This window comes from Vitis vinifera, chromosome 12 (assembly GCF_030704535.1).
Source record: "Vitis vinifera cultivar Pinot Noir 40024 chromosome 12, ASM3070453v1".
In the NCBI taxonomy this organism is placed as follows: domain Eukaryota; kingdom Viridiplantae; phylum Streptophyta; class Magnoliopsida; order Vitales; family Vitaceae; genus Vitis; species Vitis vinifera.
In genome coordinates, this window is record NC_081816.1 from 20,594,058 (window position 1) to 20,613,331 (window position 19,274).

At 37.9% G+C, this 19,274-nt stretch overlaps 1 protein-coding gene across 2 annotated transcripts in view; it reads left to right on the top strand.

Moving 5' to 3' along the window:
* Positions 1 to 19,274, top strand: part of LOC100256709 (UDP-glucose:glycoprotein glucosyltransferase) — a 72,268-nt gene that overhangs the window by 43,960 nt on the left and 9,034 nt on the right. For both annotated transcript variants that reach the window (XM_010659381.3, XM_059741367.1), the window contains exons 14-28: positions 2,217 to 2,302; positions 2,487 to 2,649; positions 11,673 to 11,807; positions 11,951 to 12,056; positions 12,154 to 12,248; positions 12,355 to 12,467; positions 12,616 to 12,826; positions 13,556 to 13,624; positions 13,826 to 13,971; positions 15,217 to 15,318; positions 17,083 to 17,230; positions 18,278 to 18,334; positions 18,414 to 18,544; positions 18,667 to 18,755; positions 18,841 to 19,190. In XM_010659381.3, the coding sequence (XP_010657683.1) occupies positions 2,217 to 2,302; positions 2,487 to 2,649; positions 11,673 to 11,807; positions 11,951 to 12,056; positions 12,154 to 12,248; positions 12,355 to 12,467; positions 12,616 to 12,826; positions 13,556 to 13,624; positions 13,826 to 13,971; positions 15,217 to 15,318; positions 17,083 to 17,230; positions 18,278 to 18,334; positions 18,414 to 18,544; positions 18,667 to 18,755; positions 18,841 to 19,190 (2,001 nt within the window). The remainder of the gene's footprint in view (positions 1 to 2,216; positions 2,303 to 2,486; positions 2,650 to 11,672; positions 11,808 to 11,950; positions 12,057 to 12,153; positions 12,249 to 12,354; positions 12,468 to 12,615; positions 12,827 to 13,555; positions 13,625 to 13,825; positions 13,972 to 15,216; positions 15,319 to 17,082; positions 17,231 to 18,277; positions 18,335 to 18,413; positions 18,545 to 18,666; positions 18,756 to 18,840; positions 19,191 to 19,274) is intronic.

Sequence of the window (19,274 nt, forward strand, 5' to 3'; positions counted from 1 at the left end):
CTGCAAGGCTTCAGATTGGCCCATTCTTTATCTGGGTCTTCCTTTGGGAGGGAACCAATTGCTTGTGGATTCTGGGATCCAGTGATTGAGAGAATTTCTAGGAGATTAGACGGATGGCAAAAGGCTTACTTATCTTTCGGTGGTAGGATAACTCTCCTACACTCTTGCCTTTCCCATATCCCTAGCTACTTCCTATCTTTGTTTAAGATTCCAGCTTCAGTGGCTGCAAAAATCGAGAGGATACAAAGGGACTTTCTATGGTCAGGGGTTGGGGAAGGTAAAAGAGATCATCTAGTTAGGTGGGAAGCAGTGTGCAAGCCGAGGGTTATAGGGGGTTTGGGGATTGGGAAGATTCCTTTAAGGAATCGTGCTCTTCTAGGGAAATGGTTGTGGAGGTTCCCTACGGAGAGTACATCTCTTTGGCATCATGTCATTCTTAGCATATACGGGACACACTCAAATGGTTGGGATGCCAATACTATAGTCAGATGGTCACACCGCTGTCCTTGGAAGGCCATAGCACAAGGCTTTCAGGATTTTTCCAAGTATACTCGGTTTATCGTAGGAGATGGGGAAAGAATTCGCTTTTGGGAAGATTTGTGGTGGGGGGACCAAACTTTAAAAGACCAATATCCAAGACTATTTCGAGTAGTAATGGATAAAAATATTCCAATTTCTTCAATCCTTGGTTCGTCTCGCCCTTTCTCATGGAACTTTAATTTCCGTCGTAATCTAACCGATTCTGAGATAGAAGATCTAGAACGCCTCATGCACTCTCTAGATTGTATGAACTTATCCACTTCCGTTTCAAACGCGAGATCATGGTCCTTATGTTCTTCAGATTTGTTCACAGTCAAATCTTTCTTTACAGCCCTGTCCCAAATGCCTGATTCATCTCCATTTTTCCCTACTAAGTTTGTTTGGAAATCTCAAGTCCCTTTCAAAGTTAAGGCCTTTATCTGGCTTGTGGCACATAAGAAGGTGAATACCAATGACTTGCTACAATTGAGGAGACCCCACAAAGCTATTAGCCCTGACATATGTAAGTTGTGTATGGAACAAGGAGAATCAGCAGATCATCTCTTCCTCCATTGTTCAGTGACGTTGGGGTTATGGCACAGACTTTTTCAGCTAGCCAAGATGGATTGGGTTCCTCCGAAAAGCATTTCGGACATGATGTTCATCAATTACAAAGGATTTGGCAAGTCCAAGAGAGGGGTAATTCTATGGCAAAACGCGAGTATAGAGTTAATCTGGGTTGTGTGGCGGGAAAGAAACGCTAGGATATTTGAGGACAAGGCTAGGAATTCAGGGAATCTTTGGGATTCCATTCATTTCCTTGCGTCCTTTTGGGCGTTTTGTTTAGCGGGTTTTAAGGGCACCCCCCTTAACGTATTACAACTTGATTGGCTATCAGTGTGTAGTTCAAATAGTTCCAATGGGACGGCCTAGTGTATTGTTATTTTTTCATGTTGTTTAGTTTTTCTTTTTGAGGGAGGATTCCTCATCCTCCTTTTGTACTTCTTTTATATCAATATATTCTTGTGCGGTTTCCTATAAAAAAAAATAAAATCCCATTTATGTTTATTTATTTTTTCTAAATTCTTCCTTAATGCTCTGTTTTGTTTTGGGAGGAACTCTAATCTGGAAATTACCATTGCTGCAGTATAAGAATATAGGTAGTTTGTTAATGACAAGTAAAACATCACTTCCCCCTTTGAATTATTAGGGAATGTGCTGGGAAAGGTTGGCTTCATTCTTCTTATTTTTTGAAAATTTTTCTGTATAATGCTTACCCATGCCACTGTCTTGATGATGATACATTCATTTCAGGATTTTGTTTTTCAGAAAATCAGGTAGATGTTAGTGGTAAAGCAATGTCCTCATTGAGATCATCCTTGTGAAATGTTACATAACTTGAGCTGTTGGCAAGTTAAGGACTGTTTATAGAGAATTAAATATTGCTTTCAAAGAAACTTCTTATGTTCTCTCTTCTTTTGGTTTTCCTTGTAACATAAGTGAGTTTGGAGTATTTTTTTTCCCAGCTCATTTAATGGCACAAGTTGTATAATGACATCATCTTCATCTGTACATTTTTAGCTGTTAAAAGCTCAAGTTCTCATTTTGATGTAGAGTATATCACTTTTAATAAGCTGATGTGCTTTTCAGTGGCATCCAAACTTATATCTTGATTAAAGTTATCACATATATTGCAGGTAAACCGTTTAAGGACTGAATCAGAAGATTCTTCAGGTGCTCTTGAAGTTCACCATGTGGAAGGAGCATTTGTAGAAACACTATTGTGAGTTATGCAAACCTGATATTTATCGCTGTGCTGCTTTTCCTAAATATTATATGAAAATTTTTCATGTAAATATGAATTTTTCTTATCAACTTATAAACTTGATACAAATGTTTTGTGTTCTCTTGGTAAGCACCCATATCGTATCCTTTCCTGCTTTAATGGCCACACTGTTTTCTTTTAGACCAAAGGCAAAAACTCCACCGCAGGATATTCTACTTAAACTGCAAAAGGAGCAAAATTTCAAGGAACTGTCTCAAGAAAGCTCCATTTTTGTTCTTAAGCTGGGTTTGTCCAAGCTGCAGTGTTGCCTCTTGATGAATGGCCTTGTTTTTGATACTAATGAGGTACAACTTAAAATTCTTCCTGCCATCTTTTTTTCTCTTCAGTTAATAAATGCCATTTCTTTTTAACTTATCTTTCTTTAGTAGTTGTTAAATTTTCTTTTGGGTTAAATTCTTTATTTGAAGTTTCACCCAACATATTGGATCCTTTTAAGTCTCTCATGAAATATGGGATAAGCATATTTGATGTGGATATGGGAGGCAGTATCTCATTATTAACTGTTTAGAAACACATGTATAACTTCATTTTAGATTTTATTCTGTCTGATGTGAAATTACATATTGAAGAAATATGAGAAGGAAAAAATGATTCTATTTTTCATTTCTTAAATAGAGAAGAAAATACACTGCTATAAATAATGGAGTGGCTGAAAATACCATCCCATTATTCACAGGATACAACTACTAAGTTACCTAGAAAGATTTCCTAATTTTAGGAAACAAAATAACTATGAGATTGGGTAACATGCTACCAAAATCTCCTTATTATAGAAATACCGAACAAAGTCAATTAATTTACGACATTAAAACTCCTAGAAATCAGATCCGTTTCAGCCATCATGGGTACACCTCTTTGTCTTAGGATCTTATTTTTCGTCAAAATCTAACAAATGTGGAGATTGAGGATCTTGAAAGACTAATGTCTTTACTTTCCCATGTACATTTGTCTCCTTTCGTTCCAGATGCAAAAGCTTGGGTACCTTCTTCTTCAAGAGTATTTTCAGTAAAATCCTTTTTCTTAGTCTTGTCCAATTTCTCAGAATCAGTTCCTTTCCACCCAACTAATTTTTTTGGTGGAAATCAAGAGTTCCTTTTAAGGTCATGGCCTTTGCTTGGTTGGTCACACATAAGAAGGTAAATACCAATGATTTCCTACAGTTGAGAAGACCTTTCAAAGCCCTTAGCCCTGATTGGTGCATCCTATGTAAGAGGAATAAAGAGATGATTGATCATCTTTTGCCTACAATTTCCGATTACTTTGGGATTATGACATAGGATATTCTCATAGACTAAGATGAAGTGGGTTCAGCCTGGCAGTATTTGAGAAATGATGATTATTTCTTTCAAGTGCTTTGAGAACTCTACTAGAGGCAAGACTATTTGAAAGATCACTTGTCTTGCTTTGTTGTGAATTGTGTAAAGAAAAAGGAATGTTAGAATTTTTAAGGATACTTGAAAGACACCGAAGTTGATGTAGGACTTGCTTTATTTCTATGTTTCTTTTTGCACTTACTGTAGTGAAGTTTTTAAACCCTATCCTTTGAGTGTAATTCAACTTAGTTGGCTTTCGATATGTACACCCTAGGGTTGAGTCTTTAAGGTCAAGTTCCTATATGAGCTTCAAGAGATGTTATACTTGTATAGGCTTTTTTGTTCCTTTTTATATAACCCCTTCTTCTATAGTGGAGGTTTCTTGGGTTCTTTTGGTCAGGTTTGTATATCATGGTGAGGATTTCTCATCCTTCTCATGTTCTATTCACTTTTAATTAATACATATGTTATTTTTGATAAAAAAAAATGAGTCTATTTTTCATTTCTTGAATAGAGAAGAAAATACACTACTATAAATAATGGAGTGGCTAAAAATATCATCCCATTATTCACGGGATACAACTACTAACTTACCTAGAAAGATTCCCTAATTTTAGGAAACAAAATAACTGTGAGATTGGGTTACACGCTGCCAGAATTTCCTTATCATAGAAAATACCAAACAAAGTCAATTAATTTACAACATTAAAACTCATAGAAATCAAACCAGTAATTGAAAGATTTCCACACATTAAATTCCATTTTCATTTACTTCAGTTTGTTTTGTACCAATTTGTTTATTGATGCACTTCTTTTGGAAGTTTTAATTGCTATCTTCATTTGAAGACTCTCCATCCTCACTTTGGCCTGGTTAGTCACCTATAAAAAAGTTAGGCTTTGTTTGGGAAGTGTTTTTCGAAAACACTTTTGAGAAATAGCTTTTGAAAACCGTTTTATGATATTTTGTAGAACAAAAGTTTATTTGGGAATTTAAAATGTTCTTAACCTGTTTTCTATGTTTTTAAATATGTTTTAAAAATAACTTTTATATTATAGTGCTTTATTTTTAATCATTTTCTAGATCTGTATGATTGTTTTTTAAAAAAGCTTCATAAAACAAGTGCAAACAACTAAAAACAATTAAAAGATGTTATCTGAAATATTCTATTTTTTAAGAGTAGAAAACTGTTTTCTGGTTGCCAAACATGTTTTCTTGTTTTTTTGTTTTGAAGAACAGAAAATTGTTTCTAAAAATATTTACCAAACAGGGCTTTAATATCCATGAGAACCTTTGGGCCATAGTGCTTGACAAAGCATTGTGTCTTGCCATATGCACGATGTGAAGAGAAGATTGGTCATTCATTCACACACTATCCTCCTACATGAACCTCCGGTGTTTTCTCTAGTGGGAGGAAGGGTGCTCTAGCAATTATGGAAATGATCTTTTATTATTTTAGAAGAGTGGCAAGGGTGGAACTTGATGGATGAATGATGTTCTTCCCACTCTAAAGATGATTTGTATGTAGAAGAATGCTCAGATTTTTTTTTAGGGAATGTTGGTTTCTCTGAAGAAAATTTAGGACATGATCCATTTTGAAGTTCCCTATGGGTCATGGTGTCGAACTTTGAGGGTTTACCATTCAGTATCGGTATGTCTGATTTTGGAGCAGTTTGTTCATGTCCGCTTAGGAGCAATAGTCCTTCAAGTGGCATCCTGCTCCATAGATTGTTTGTGCTTGCTAAGGACCTTTGTATAGCTCTATCCTGTAGAATCTCTTTGAAGAACCAGATATTCTTCAGTTTTAATTAATTTTATTGATGGGCGAGTTAGGGAGATGTTTGATAGAAGAGGGGGCAGATGCTGGTTTGCAATGGACTCAGAGTCCTTTGAAATTTCTATGGATGTGTCTGGGGAGAGACTTAAGGGAATCATTGTGGAAAAGAGCAGAGGTTTTACTTCTTGGATCAGGTTTGGGAACCTCAACTTGTGTTGTTTGTTGGAGGGAGTGGAGGCTTGTTGTAGGGGTGAGCTTGTTCAGAGATTTGTTAAAAGTTGGGATGATGGAGGTAGGAAGTTTAAATTGGAAAGTCGTGCAAATGAGGCAGGTAGGTTCTTATTGTGCTCTGTGGTTGACTCGGAAACAAAGAGGTATTGTTTAGTGTTTCCAGAGGGGAACGGTATTCTGGGAGGTTGGGTCTTGTTGGCTGAGAGTTTTGACTCGCAATGAGCCTAGGGGAGTCTTCGCTTACTATAGGACAGGGTGTAGAGATGGGGCTTTTGAGGGAAAGGCCAAAAACTCCTATGTTGATGCGGTGAAAACAAGAGCGAAAAATTAAGGGAAGCAATATGGTTACAACTGGGGGAGAAAGACGTGCTAAGCGGAAGGGAGTTTTTGGACCGGTGCTTGGTTGGGAGATGGGGACAGTCTCCCGTGTCGGCCTCAGATTTGTCCGCTTTGGGCAGCTGGGGAAGATCTCTTTGGAATATTAGAGGAGGGGTGAAGTTTGCGAGGTTGGGGGGCTTTTTCATACTGATTGAGTTTGAGAATAAAGAAGAGACAGACAAGGTGCTTTTAAGAGGATATCGATGGTTTAAGGAATTGTTTCTGCACTTGGATAGGTGGAACCCAAAAGTGGGGTGTTCTCAAAATGGCGAGTGGGGCAAGGATGTTAGGGTGAGAGTAGTGGCCTTGCCGCTGCATTTTTGGAGTCGGGAAGTGTTTAGAAAGATTGGGGATTGTTGCGGGGGATTTGTTGCAGTGGATGAAGACACTGCTGCTTTTAAGGAGCTCCAATGGGCTAGATTATTTGTGAAATCTGAAGGTTTAGAGTGGCCAAGCTCCTTGCAAGTGGTAGTTGGTTCTTCTTGTTATGCTATCCAGCTATGGTGGGAGGTGCAACTAGAGGTGTCGGAAGTGGCTCCGATGATCAGAAATGAGACGGGTAAGGAGCAGGAGGTTAGGGATGATGGAGGAGGTGATTCACGCGCCGATTTCAATGTGGAGAAGGGACAGACGCATGGGCAGACTGCAAAAGTGGCCATGTTGTGCGAAGTTGGTGAAGGTGGCTGCAGAAAAGATAGGAAGGTTGAGCTCTCTGACCTTGTGTCGGCAAGAGGAGCAGAGGTTGATGTGGCTAGAGGAAGCCAACAGACTGTTTGGGAGGAGACTACAAATTTCGGGCCTGTAACCCAAGTTTCGCTCGGCCGGGTAAGGGAGATGGTTATGGAGAGAAGGCCCACCAAGGAGGGCCAAGTTAGTGGAGTTTTAAAAGAATTTTTGGAAGTGGGTTGGCCCATGACGATGCCTTTAAAAGGCCCGGTGGTGGTGAAACGACCCAATATTGAAGTGTTAAATGGAGTTGGGGCACGCAGGGGTCTTTGTGACTGCGGAGAACAAGGGGGGAAGTTTTTGGTTCTCAGTTGGGGTTGTCTCCACCGGCCTTAAATCTTACAGAGATCATCGACGAAGCTTTGATGGAGGAGGCTTCTAGGTACACAGATTGCTATACTTGCTCTTTGTTTTCTTTGGGGAAGCGGGATTTCTCTCCATCTTCTACTCCTTCTGAGCGGGATGGGGTAAGCATTGCCACTGCTAGGGATTCCAATCGGGGCAGTGGTTCAGAAGCAGTCGAGGGAGCAGTTTTGGGCCCTTTAAGGGTGATTTTGGTGGACGGGAGGGAGACGGAGGTCTTTGATTTGGCGGGTAGGGCTAATAGGGCTTTTGAGGAGGCGATAAAGGGGGTTTCGGAAAGGGCTTTTCAAGAGGACGTGGAGGAAACGGACGAAGAGGGTGAATCGTGTTGGCATTCCAGTAGCTTGGCTAAGTTTAGCCGTTATCTTGGAATGCCGACAAAGGGTTTCGAAGGGGAGATTTTGTTTTTACCAAAAGGAATAAAATAAAGGAAACTTCAAGAAGGAAAGTTGAATGGTAGAAAAAGGAAGAAATTGGAGTCGTCAAAATTCGAAAGAGAATTGAGAAAATTGGAATGGACAGTGAACCATCTTGGGGGGGGGGGGGGGGGGGGGGGGGGAAGTACTTGCAGGTCTAAATGAAGCTCTGGTTGCTCTCTTGGAATGTAAGAGGGGCTAATAATTGGGATAAGAGGAAGGTGATCAAAGCTTTGATAAAGAAGAATAGGGTGGATTTGGTTTGCTTACAGGAAACCAAGATCCAGGAAATGTCAAGGGGTATTATCCGTAGTTTAGGAGTGGGAAGATTTCTTGAATGGGGAACTGTGGATTCAAGGGGTGCTGCTGGTGGTATTGTGGTGTTTTGGGATAATAGGGTGTTGGATTTGGTTGACCTTCAAAAAGGAATGTTCTCAATTTCTTGCATTTTTAAGAATTGTGAGGACGGTTTCATGTGGACTTTTACAGGGGTTTATGGCCCAAACCATGAGGAGAGACAGGGAGTGTTTCTGGGAGGAGTTAGGGGCCATAAAGGGGCTTTGGAATGGGTCGTGGTGTGTTGCTGGGGATTTTAATGCCATCTTAAGTCCGGAAGAGTGTGGCAGAGGAGGGAGCCTGAATTCAAACATGAGAAGGTTCTTAGAAGTTATAGAAGATTTAGAGTTAAAGGATCTGCCTTTGGTTGGGGGTCCTTTTACTTGGAATGAAGGGGTGAATAACTAGTAATTTTCAAGGCTGGATCGGTTCTTGGTTAATGAGGAGTGGGACTGTCGTTTTGGTGATGCGAGGTAATGTGTCCTACCAAGACCTGTGTCCGATCATTTTTCGATTCTTTTGGACGGAGGGGGTCTGAGAAGAGGCCCTTCCCCTTTTAGATTTGAGAATATGTGGCTAAAAGTGGAGGGTTTTAGGGACCTCTTGAAGTCTTGGTGGGAGGGAGACAACTTTAGTGGCTCCTCAAGTTTTATTTTGGTGGAAAAACTAAAGGTTCTGAAGGCTAAGTTGAAGGAGTGGAATAGAGACATCTTTGGTAGGGTTGAATATAGGAAGGATTTGGCTTTGGAGCAGGTGGAGTTTTAGGATGCTAAGGAGAAGACTAGCAGACCGTCCTTGGAAGAGCTGGAAACTAGAAAAGAAGCGAGGGAAGAATATAAAAAATGGGTTTTACTTTAAGAGATCACGTGGAGGCAAAAATCTAGGGAAGTGTGGCTGAAAGAGGGTGATATAAATACGGATTTCTTTCACAAGATGGCCAATGCTCGTAGAAGAAGGAACAATGTGGACAAAAATAGGATTAATGGTGTTTGACTATGGAGGAGAATGGAATGAAGGAAGGGATAGCCAATGCCTTTAGGTCTTTGCTGTCCAATCCGGGGGATTAGCGCCCTTCTGTTTCTGGGCTGCAGTATGAGACTTTGGAGCATATGGATGCTTGTGCTTTGGAGATGTCTTTTACGGAAGATGAGGTATTTGATGCTCTGTTGGGTTGTAATGGGGATAAAGCTCCGGGGCCAGATGGCTTTTCTATTGCCTTCTGGCAATTTTCTTGGGACTTCGTGAAGGTTGATGTGATCAGTTTCTTCAGGGAATTCTATGAAAACGACAAATTTGTTAGAAGCCTAAATGCAACTTTTATGGTTTCAATTCCAAAAAAAGCAAGGGCTGAAGATTTAGAGGATTTTAGGCCTATAAGTTTGGTGGGAAGTTTGTACAAGTGGCTAGCCAAGGTTTTAGCCAATAGACTAAAAAAAATGGTTGGAAAGGTGGTCTCTAAGGCTCAAGGGGCTTTTTTGGAAGGTAGACAAATCCTAGATGTAGTGTTGATAGCTAATGGAGCCATTGATTAAGCTCTCAAGAATAATGAGAATGACATTTTGTGCAAACTGGACATAGAGCGTACGACAATGTGGACTGGTATTTTCTTCTCACAGTTATGCAGAAAATGGGTTTTGGGGAGAAATGGATTAGGTGGATATGGTGGTGCATATCCACTGCAAGTTTCTCTGTGTTGGTTAATGGAACCCCTACGGGCTTCTTCCAAAGCTCAAAGGGTTTGAGGCAAGGTGATCTTCTTTCTCCTTATCTTTTTGTGATTGCTATGCAGGTCTTTAGTTCTCTTCTAAAAAGAGCTGTGGATGGAGGTTTTATGTCGGGTTGTAGGGTGAAGAGTAGGAGTGAAGAAGGGGTTATAATTTCCCATTTGTTGTTTGTTGATGATACCTTGGTGTTTTGCAAAGCTTCTCAAGACCATTTGACTTATCTCAGTTGGTTACTTATGTGGTTTGAGGCCGTGTCGGGATTGAGAATAAACTTGGAAAAAAGTGAACTCATTCTAGTAGGGAGGGTAGAGAATATTGATGATCTTGCTTGGGACTTTGGTTGTAGAGTGGGGAGTCTACCATCCACTTATTTGGGCATGCCCTTGGGTGCTCCGTTTAAGTCAGTAACAGTTTGGGATGGAGTGGAAGAGCGTTTCCATAGATTGTTGGCCATGTGAAAGAGATAATATTTATCCAATAGAGAGAGGGCGTCTCTAATTCGAAGCATGTTATCGAATTTACCTATTTATCTTATGTCACTATTGTGCTTACCAAGCTCAGTCAGATGGAGAATAGAGAAAATTCAAAGGGACTTCCTTTGGGGTGGTGGCAATTTGGAGCGAAAGCCTCATTTAGTAAGATGGGAGTTGGTGTGCTTAAGTAAGAAGAAAGGGGGTTTGGGGGTCAAATGCCTTTCCATTCTCAATAAGGCTCTTCTTGCTAAATGGAATTGGTGTTTTGCAAATGAGAGAGAGGCTTTGTGGAATCAAGTGATTAGAGGGAAGTATGGGGAAGATAGAGGGGGTTGGTGCTCTTGGGAAGTGAGAGAGGCTCATGATATGGGGTTGTGGAAAGGAACAAGGATGGATTGGGAGTTGGTGGGTGATAGGATGGTTTTCATCGTTGGTAATGGGCGGAGGGTGAGTTTTTGGAGGGATAGATGGTGCGGGGATTTCCCTTTGTGTGTGTCTTTCCCTTCCTTATTTGCTTTGATTGTTGATAAGGAAGTGTGGGTGATAGATATTTGGGACCCTTTGGCTGAGGGGGGTTGGAACCCCTGTTTTTCAAGAGCCTTCAATGATTGGGAGGTAAAGAAGGCTAAAAGATTTTTGGAGCGGCTACATGGTAAGAGAGTACTTGAAGATGTGGATGATATGATGTCATGGACTGAAACAAAGAGTGGAAAATTCTCGTCAAGTCTCTCTACTTTGCCTTAGAAGCAGGTTATCCGTCTTTGTTTCCTTCTAGCTGCATTTGGAATGTGAATGTGCAGCCTAAGATTAGTTTCTTTGCGTGGGAGGGTATGTGGGGCAAAGCCTTAACCTTGGATATGGTCCAGAAAAGAGGACAGGCTTTGGCAAATAGATGCTTTATGTGTCTTGAGAAAGAGGAGACCATAGACCATTTTCTCCTATATTGTTCAAAAACAAGGGTTTTATGGGATTTACTCTTTACTTTATTTGGGGTGTCTTGGGTGTTGCCTTCTTCAGTTAGAGAGACTCTTCTAAGCTGGCATGGTTCTTTTGTGGGCTAAAAGCGCAAGGTGTGGAGAACTGCTCCTCTTCACATTTTTTGAACGGTTTGGAAGGCGAGAAATAGATTGACTTTCAAGGATGATATGTTGTCAATACAGAGACTGAAATACTCTTTTATTCTGTCTTTTTGGTCTGAGGCTAAGTTGTTTATAGTTGAATGCCCTCTAACTATAGCTAATTTTATTGATTGGTTGGGCTCTAATTAAGGTTGTTTTTTGGGCCATCTAGGTTCTTTTTGGCCTTATTGGAGGTGGGTGTATAGGTATTGTATACCTTGAGTTGCCTTTTTGGCGTCTCTTTTTATATATGAAATTTTCTTTACCTATAAAAAAAAAAAAAAATTTATTGATTCTTTAATAATATTTTTCTTTTTGTTTTTTTGTAAAAAATCATTCTTGTCTCATCATCCTTGTAGGTTATGCTGATGCTATTGTGAAGCCATAATATTGGACCTGTGTGTTTATAACTCTTTGGCTATGCACTTTTGACATTTTGGATTTGTTTGATCAGGATGCTCTTATAAATGCTATGAACGATGAGCTCCCTAGAATACAGGAGCAAGTTTACTATGGGCATATAAGTTCACATACCAATGTGCTGGAAAAGTTCCTATCAGAAAGCGGCATTCAACGCTACAACCCACAGGTAAATCATTTGGAATAATTCCTGTGAAATGGTAGATGGGTCTTGTTTACATGTTTTCTTTTATTATTTATTATTGTTTTAGGATGATTCCACAACTAGGTTAATGGCTTTGCTTAATCTCTTATGTCAACGTGATTATGTAGATTATTGCAGATACCAAGGTCAAACCCAGGTTTATCTCTCTGGCTTCATCAGTTCTTGGTGGGGAATCTGTGCTCAATGATATCAGCTACTTGCATTCTCCTGACAGTAAGACTTAGTCAAGTTGTATCATTGCACTACTCTTTGCAATATTATTGCACGATTGAATTTTAACGTGGTTCATATGATCCAATTATTGTAACAGCAATAGATGATTTGAAGCCTGTCACTCACCTTCTTGCTGTTGACATCACGTCAAGGAAAGGGATGAAATTGCTTCGTGAAGGAATACGTTACCTGGTTATTCTTTACAACCAAGATGCTAAATCTCTCATTTTCATTCTTGATATTAGCGTCATTTTAGTTGCAATAATTTATGATGTTGCAATGTTTCACTATGGTGCAGATTGGAGGGCCTAAGAGTTCACGCTTAGGAGTGCTATTTAGTGTCAATCCAGGTCCTGATTCACCTAGCCTCCTTTTCGTGAAGGTTTTTGAAATCACTGCATCCTCATATAGGTTTGTTAAGTCTCCAATAGCATTATGGGCTATATGTTAATCATCATGTAACCTTGATTTTATATTTCTTTATGTTTTCTGTTTGGCTGATTTTAATAAAAAAATTTCTGGTTGGTAATCCAATTGTATGATTTGTGGTGTCATGCAGTCATAAGAAAAAGGTGCTAAATTTCCTGGATCAACTGTGCTCATTTTATGCAAGTGAGTACATGCTTGCTTCTTCCATAGTGGTTGAAGGCACTCAAGCATTTATAGATAAGGTCTGCGAGCTTGCTGATGCGAATGGGATACCATCTAAGGGCTATAAATCCATTCTCTCTGAATTTTCAGTTGATGAATTCAGAGGTCATCTGAACAAGGTATACGACAATTTGTTGTCTTTTGAACATCTGAATCTCAAAAGTAACAATGCCACACATTCTTGTCTTTTGTTCGAGAGCATGATGTACATTATGGGCCCTGAATCTTAACAACCTAAGCTTTTAAGAAAATTAGTTGTCCAACATGGTATCATAGTCTCATTTGGTGGCAGGTCACGAGTTTGAACCTCATGTGTGTGTAAACACAAAAAGGGTTTATTCATAGTTTGTTTGTCTACAGGCTTGTATGTCTCCCCACATGCCAGGAAGGGGTTGCATGTGAGGGAGGGTGTTGAAGGGCATGATATACAGTGTGAGCTCAAAGCCTAACAATTTGAGCTCTTTGGAAAATTGGGAGTCCAACATCTCTCATAATCCTACTTCATATCCTGGAAGAAACTGGTCTGACATGTAGCACTTAAATCTTCTTGTGGCTTTCAAAAGCCTCTTATATCTTATTTTTATTTAATATTTATTTATCTTCTTAAGGTTGAAATATCTTGAGATTCTTCAGTATTTGCCTTATGTCTTCAGTGTAAGGGTTCTTGAAAACTGATTGATCAGATTGGTCAAGTCATTTCTTAATTTCTGGTTTTGGTGAGATGTTGGAAATGCAGTTTTACATTGTTTATGCATCCAGTCACAAAATTTCTTGTCTATAGTTTCTAATGACATATTTGAATGCAGATTTCTTATGCTATATACACTTATGTTTTAAATGGTCTGCAGGTGGCACAATTTTTGTACAGGCAACTTGGACTCGAATCTGGTTCTAATGCTGTCATTACTAATGGAAGAGTGAGTTTATGTGGGCCCTTTCTGCTTGATTGGAAATCAATTGGATCTTAAGATTTATTCTTTTTGATGATTAGAAATTTAAAAGTAGAGTCTTGCCTTTTTATGTTCCTTATTGTATTTCATGCATATATTATTATTAATTTTCCATTAACATCACGCATTTCTTTGTATTTGCATGTACATTATTTTGACATTTGATAGGTTATGGTTGCTGTTGATGAGGGCACAATTTTGAGCCATGATCTGCTTCTTTTAGAATCTGTGGAGTTTAAGCAGAGAATAAAGTTCATTTTGGAAATTATTGAAGAAGTGAAGTGGCAAGACATGGATCCTGACATGCTAACAAGGTGTGACAATTTTTTTCTCATAGTTGCTTCTTCCAGTTGTTTCTTCTTTTTCCAATTCTTGTGTAGCAGAGTGGATCCCTAAATTTTCCCCTAGATGCACAGAATTCTTTACTAACATAAAAAGATGTTCAGAAGTTAGTTGGGTATACAAACCATGTCAGAGCTGATCATTCCTGATATCTGTGCAGTCCACTGGAATTTTTTTAAGTTTAAATTCTTTGTAAACAATAACAAGGGAGCTTGGCTGAGAATCAGGTCTCAAATTTCTTGTCTTAAACTGCTTCAGTGTGTAACAAAACACTGGAAAGTGCTTTGGAATGCAGGGAGTGCTTTCAAACTGCCGGAAATCTGCACCAAACAGGGGCTAATTAGGAAAATTGAATTTTCCAATTCACACATACAGCTGGGATGGTCAAATATGAGTAGTATTTAGCCTTATTAAAGCAATAGGTGAGTTGTCCATTGCTTGAAATGTATATCATAATTAAGCCCTTGAGGCCTAATTCAAGTGGCAAGCATTAGGGTGGGGATGGAGAAATTCTAGGTTGGCATGTAACAGCTACCCCCACCATGCCCCTACCCAAAAAAAAAGTATAAAAAAGAAAAAAGAAATGCAAGGTCTAATTGAACCTCCTTGACTTGCAGAAATGTCTTAAATGACATTTTCTTGACACTCCCCACATTAGTGCCTGCTTAAGGTCTCCTGATTAGAATAAAAATGAAAGAAATAATGAATGATGTTTTTGGTCCTTTGTGACATTGTAACAAATGATGTGAACTAAGTGGAATTCAAGTGAATTGGGCTCTTGAATATCTCTTTTCTGTATCCCCTGGTGGTTACATAGCTAAACTCTTCTCAGAAGGACTTTTATTTATTTGTTACTATAGGCATACGTCAGACAGAGGTCATGATGTATATGTCATATGCATTTGTGTGTGTCTGTGGAGAAAATAGGAAATTAATCAGAGCTAAGGCAGAAACATAATATCTTCTCTGAAGGGGATTTTTTCTCGGAAGGGAATTCTAACCTGTCTGACACATTAACTAGTGTAAGTGCCTTTTCAAAACATAACTTAGTGCTCTAGATGGAGGTTAATGTAATTTTAGAAGCATTAGGGGCCATTTGTTAGGGGAGGTAAGTCTAATTTCCCTATTTTTTAACATCGTTAAGCTGATATTTTATGTAATTTCTTTTAAATACATTTTCTGTGAGTTGATGACAATTTTTTATATATGACTTGCAGCAAATTCATTAGTGATGTTATTATGTTTGTTTCATCTGCAATGGCCACACGAGATCGAAGTTCTGAAAGTGCTCGTTTTGAGATTTTGAATGCAAAATACAGGTGCAGACCACTCCTATTTCTTATTTTTAAAAAAGGTTTTTAAGTTTATGGTTTATATTGGTTTCCTATTTTATGATATATATACGTGAGGACATAAACAAGTTGACCTCTTGGTGTTCTTCTGGAAAGAGGTTTTTGAAGGCGTTTGCATAACAGTTTTTTTTGGAGAGAGGAGAATTTTATTCATATAAGCTTTTGTCTATTGGTCTTTTGTCATTTAGTTTGAATTCTAATGAGTTGCTTTTACTTTTGGACATGTTGAATACAAACAAAGCACATAATATTGTTAATCGTGCATTACAAATATGTTGTAGTTTGACTGCGGGTGCTTTTTTTTTTGGCATATTAAGTGTCATCAAGTAAAACACTATTGCACTTATTTCAAGCATCCAATGAAATACAATGATAACCTATTAGAAAACTATAGGAAAACACTGTTGCACAATACAAAAACCAAAGATTTATATTAATATTTGAACTGATGACAAAATACTTAAGAATTTCCAAATAACTATCCAGTGTGAATTAACAGTTATATTAATCTTTAATTTGAAGAAAACAAAGGCAATTTATCAATCCAAGATCGAGGGGACAAATTTGTGTTTTATGACCTCACTGCTTCTGAATCAGTCATGGACTGTCATTATTTTATGTTTTCAAGTTTTTTTCTTTTTTCTTTTTGGAGATTAACTGTTTATGTTTGTCTGAATGAGATGCTGTGACGAGTCTATACTTGTGTACTCTTTCTTTTATAGAACTTACTAGGGGTGCAACTTAAATTGGTTGACCTGACCCAACCTGAACCCAACCTGACGTTTGGGCGGGTTTGGGCAGGTTTGGGCAATCATTTTAAATACTTGGGTTGGGTTTGGGTAGGTTTTTTTCAACCTGAGCTCAATTTGAGTTGGGTTTGGGTTAAGGTTCGGACAATCTGAGCCTAACCGAATTTGATTTAATGGCTTTATAATATTTATAATGCATAGGATGATAATGCATATTATCCTATATTATAATATTTATTTTCTTTTTCTATTTTTAAGAAAAAAATATCAAATTATATTATATCATATGTTTTTCATTTTTTTAGAAAATATATAAATTTATGTTTGTTCTTTTGTTGCTATCTTGAAATTTTGCCCTATTTACTATTTAAATTTTCATATAAATACATTAAAAAAGGTTTTTTTTTTAATTAATTATAGATGGATTTTGAATTGTGCAACCTGGTCAACTTGAGTCTAACCTGACCAACCCGAGTCTAACTTGATCAAATCGAATCTAATCTGAGCTTAGAAAAATGAGGTTGGGTTGAGTACCTCGAGTTAGAGTTTGGGTTGGGTTGAGCTGAGGTTCATTGTTTCTTAATTCGGGTTGGGCTTGGGCTAGTCATCAACCCAACCAACCCACCCAAGGTACAGTCTTAGAAATTACTGGTTTTTTGTATGCCTCCATTTAGCATAACTCCCTTTTGGGTCGTGCCCTTGTCACTTATGAGGTGTTTTTTTCCTTTTCAGAGACAGAATAATCACTTATGAGTGTCGTGTTCCATTGATTCTTGTTCTTCTAATTAATTATCTATGCTTCATCGTCTTTTGTGCTTGGGTTTCACTCCTTTTGGGTGCCCTTTATTTCAGTTTCATATTGACCTATTGAAAACAAAAATATTTAGGCTTCATCGATAATTCATTCTTCATCTACTAATTTAGAAATTATTATTTTACTATCTCCTGAAATCTAACACATCACCTTGTTTTGGTTGTACAGTGCGGTTCTGTTGAATAATGGAAATTCTAGCATTCACATTGATGCTGTCGTTGATCCTTTAAGCCCATCGGGGCAGAAGCTTGCTTCACTTCTTCGGGTTCTATGGAAATACATTCAACCAAGCATGAGGATTATACTTAATCCATTGGTAACTTTATTTTTGTATTTTTCATGTACCTTTAAAATGTTTGAAACTTATTTATCTCTATGTCAATTCTGAAGCTAACAGAATCATCAGATTTAATATAATGTCTTTTCCTTTTTCAGATTAGTGATATCAATTGGGCTTTAGATCCTTTCTGTGAGCAAAAAGATATTCTGCTGTGAGATTGGTTTGGTCCCAATTCTTGAGTTGAAATTCTAAAAATAATGTACACTTAAAACTATATGAAAATGTAATAAAATAGGAAAGTAAGTTGCACTTAAATAATCAATCAACCAGTTTCACCGGAACATCTGTTATGTAATTTTTCTTTCTTCCACTTCTTTGGCAAAGTGGGTTTTTCATCTAAATAACATAGTGAAATTCAATTTTTTAGTGATTGTATTTCTGTATATTTTTTTCTGCATGTGAAATATTTTCCTATCTTTTTCCATTAAAATATAAAATCCTTTAAGAATTGTCATTAAAAAAAAAAAAGGCTTTCTGACCTTTTAAAGGTGAAAGAAGATGATTCAAGGAGATGCTGATATTTTCTTACTTTTTTGGTTAGGAATTTTTTTTTTCAATGCAGAAAAGAGAACACATACTGAATGATATGAAATGGACACTCTAATCATAATTTGTATTAGAAAAAAGGTATAAACGGGGAAGAATGAAATGCAGCTGTAATGTACATGTGTTCAACTGCAGTCATGCTCTTCTGAACTCTATGATACTGTTTTGATAATTTTCCTGAATAATGATTTGGTAGGAAATATGTTGTTTATATTGGAAGTCATGATAACTTGTTGATTTCCTCCATTTTAGGTTAATTATCAGTCCGTTTCCTCCATTTTATGGTAAAGGGCTTAGTTAATATTAGTATATGTTCTCATAAATTATATTTCAAGATGATATTGTTTTTAATCTGTATTTCTTATAGCATTTTATGGTAATCTCTCCTTGTAATATTTATTTCTTTGATATTATTCAAAGATGCCACAAATGCCTTCTGAGGAATAAATGTAATTTTTTTTTTCCGGTTCCCGGCAGAGTTCTCTGGTGGACATCCCTTTGAAGAATTACTACAGATATGTAGTTCCAACAATGGTATCAGCAGTGTATTTTGTTGTTTAGAGACCAAATTTCAGCTTGCATGTGGTGTCTTAGTTATGCTATGGTTTTGCAGGATGACTTCAGCAGTACAGATTATACAATCAATGGCCCTAAAGCATTTTTTGCCAATATGCCATTATCCAAAACCCTCACTATGAATCTCGATGTGCCTGAGCCATGGCTTGTTGAGCCTGTTATTGCTGTGTATGTTTCTTCCATTACCTGTTGTATAAGAATTGATGTCAGTTTTTTGAATCTGTGTGTGCATCTTATTAGACTAACTTGTTTACATTTGATCTTTTCTTGGTCTGGTCTGGTTCTTTCAGACATGACCTGGATAATATTTTGCTTGAGAACCTTGGAGACACAAGGACATTACAAGCCGTGTTTGAACTTGAGGCTCTTCTTTTAACAGGTAAATTTGTGTTTAGGTGCATTTTGATATTTTTGCGTGTTATCAGTGATTGTTATTGTTCTTACAATTAACTATCATTGATCAGGTCATTGTTCAGAAAAAGATCATGATCCTCCTAGAGGCCTTCAGTTAATTCTTGGGACTAAAAGTACACCTCACTTGGTTGATACCCTTGTGATGGCCAATTTGGGTTATTGGCAAATGAAAGTCTTTCCTGGGGTTTGGTATCTACAACTTGCTCCAGGTAGAAGTTCTGAGCTCTACCTTCTGAAGGAAGGTGGTGTTGGAAGTCAGGACTCACCTTTGTCAAAACGTATCACTATAAACGACTTACGAGGTAAACTAGTTCATTTGGAAGTAGTGAAGAAAAAGGGCAAAGAGCATGAAAACTTGTTGATTTCTTCTGATGATAACCACTTGCAAGATGGAAAAAAAGTGAGTTCTCACTGCCATTTATTGAATTGTTTCCCTCAAACTACATGTCACTAAACAAGGTTTAGCAGCTGACTAGGTACAAAT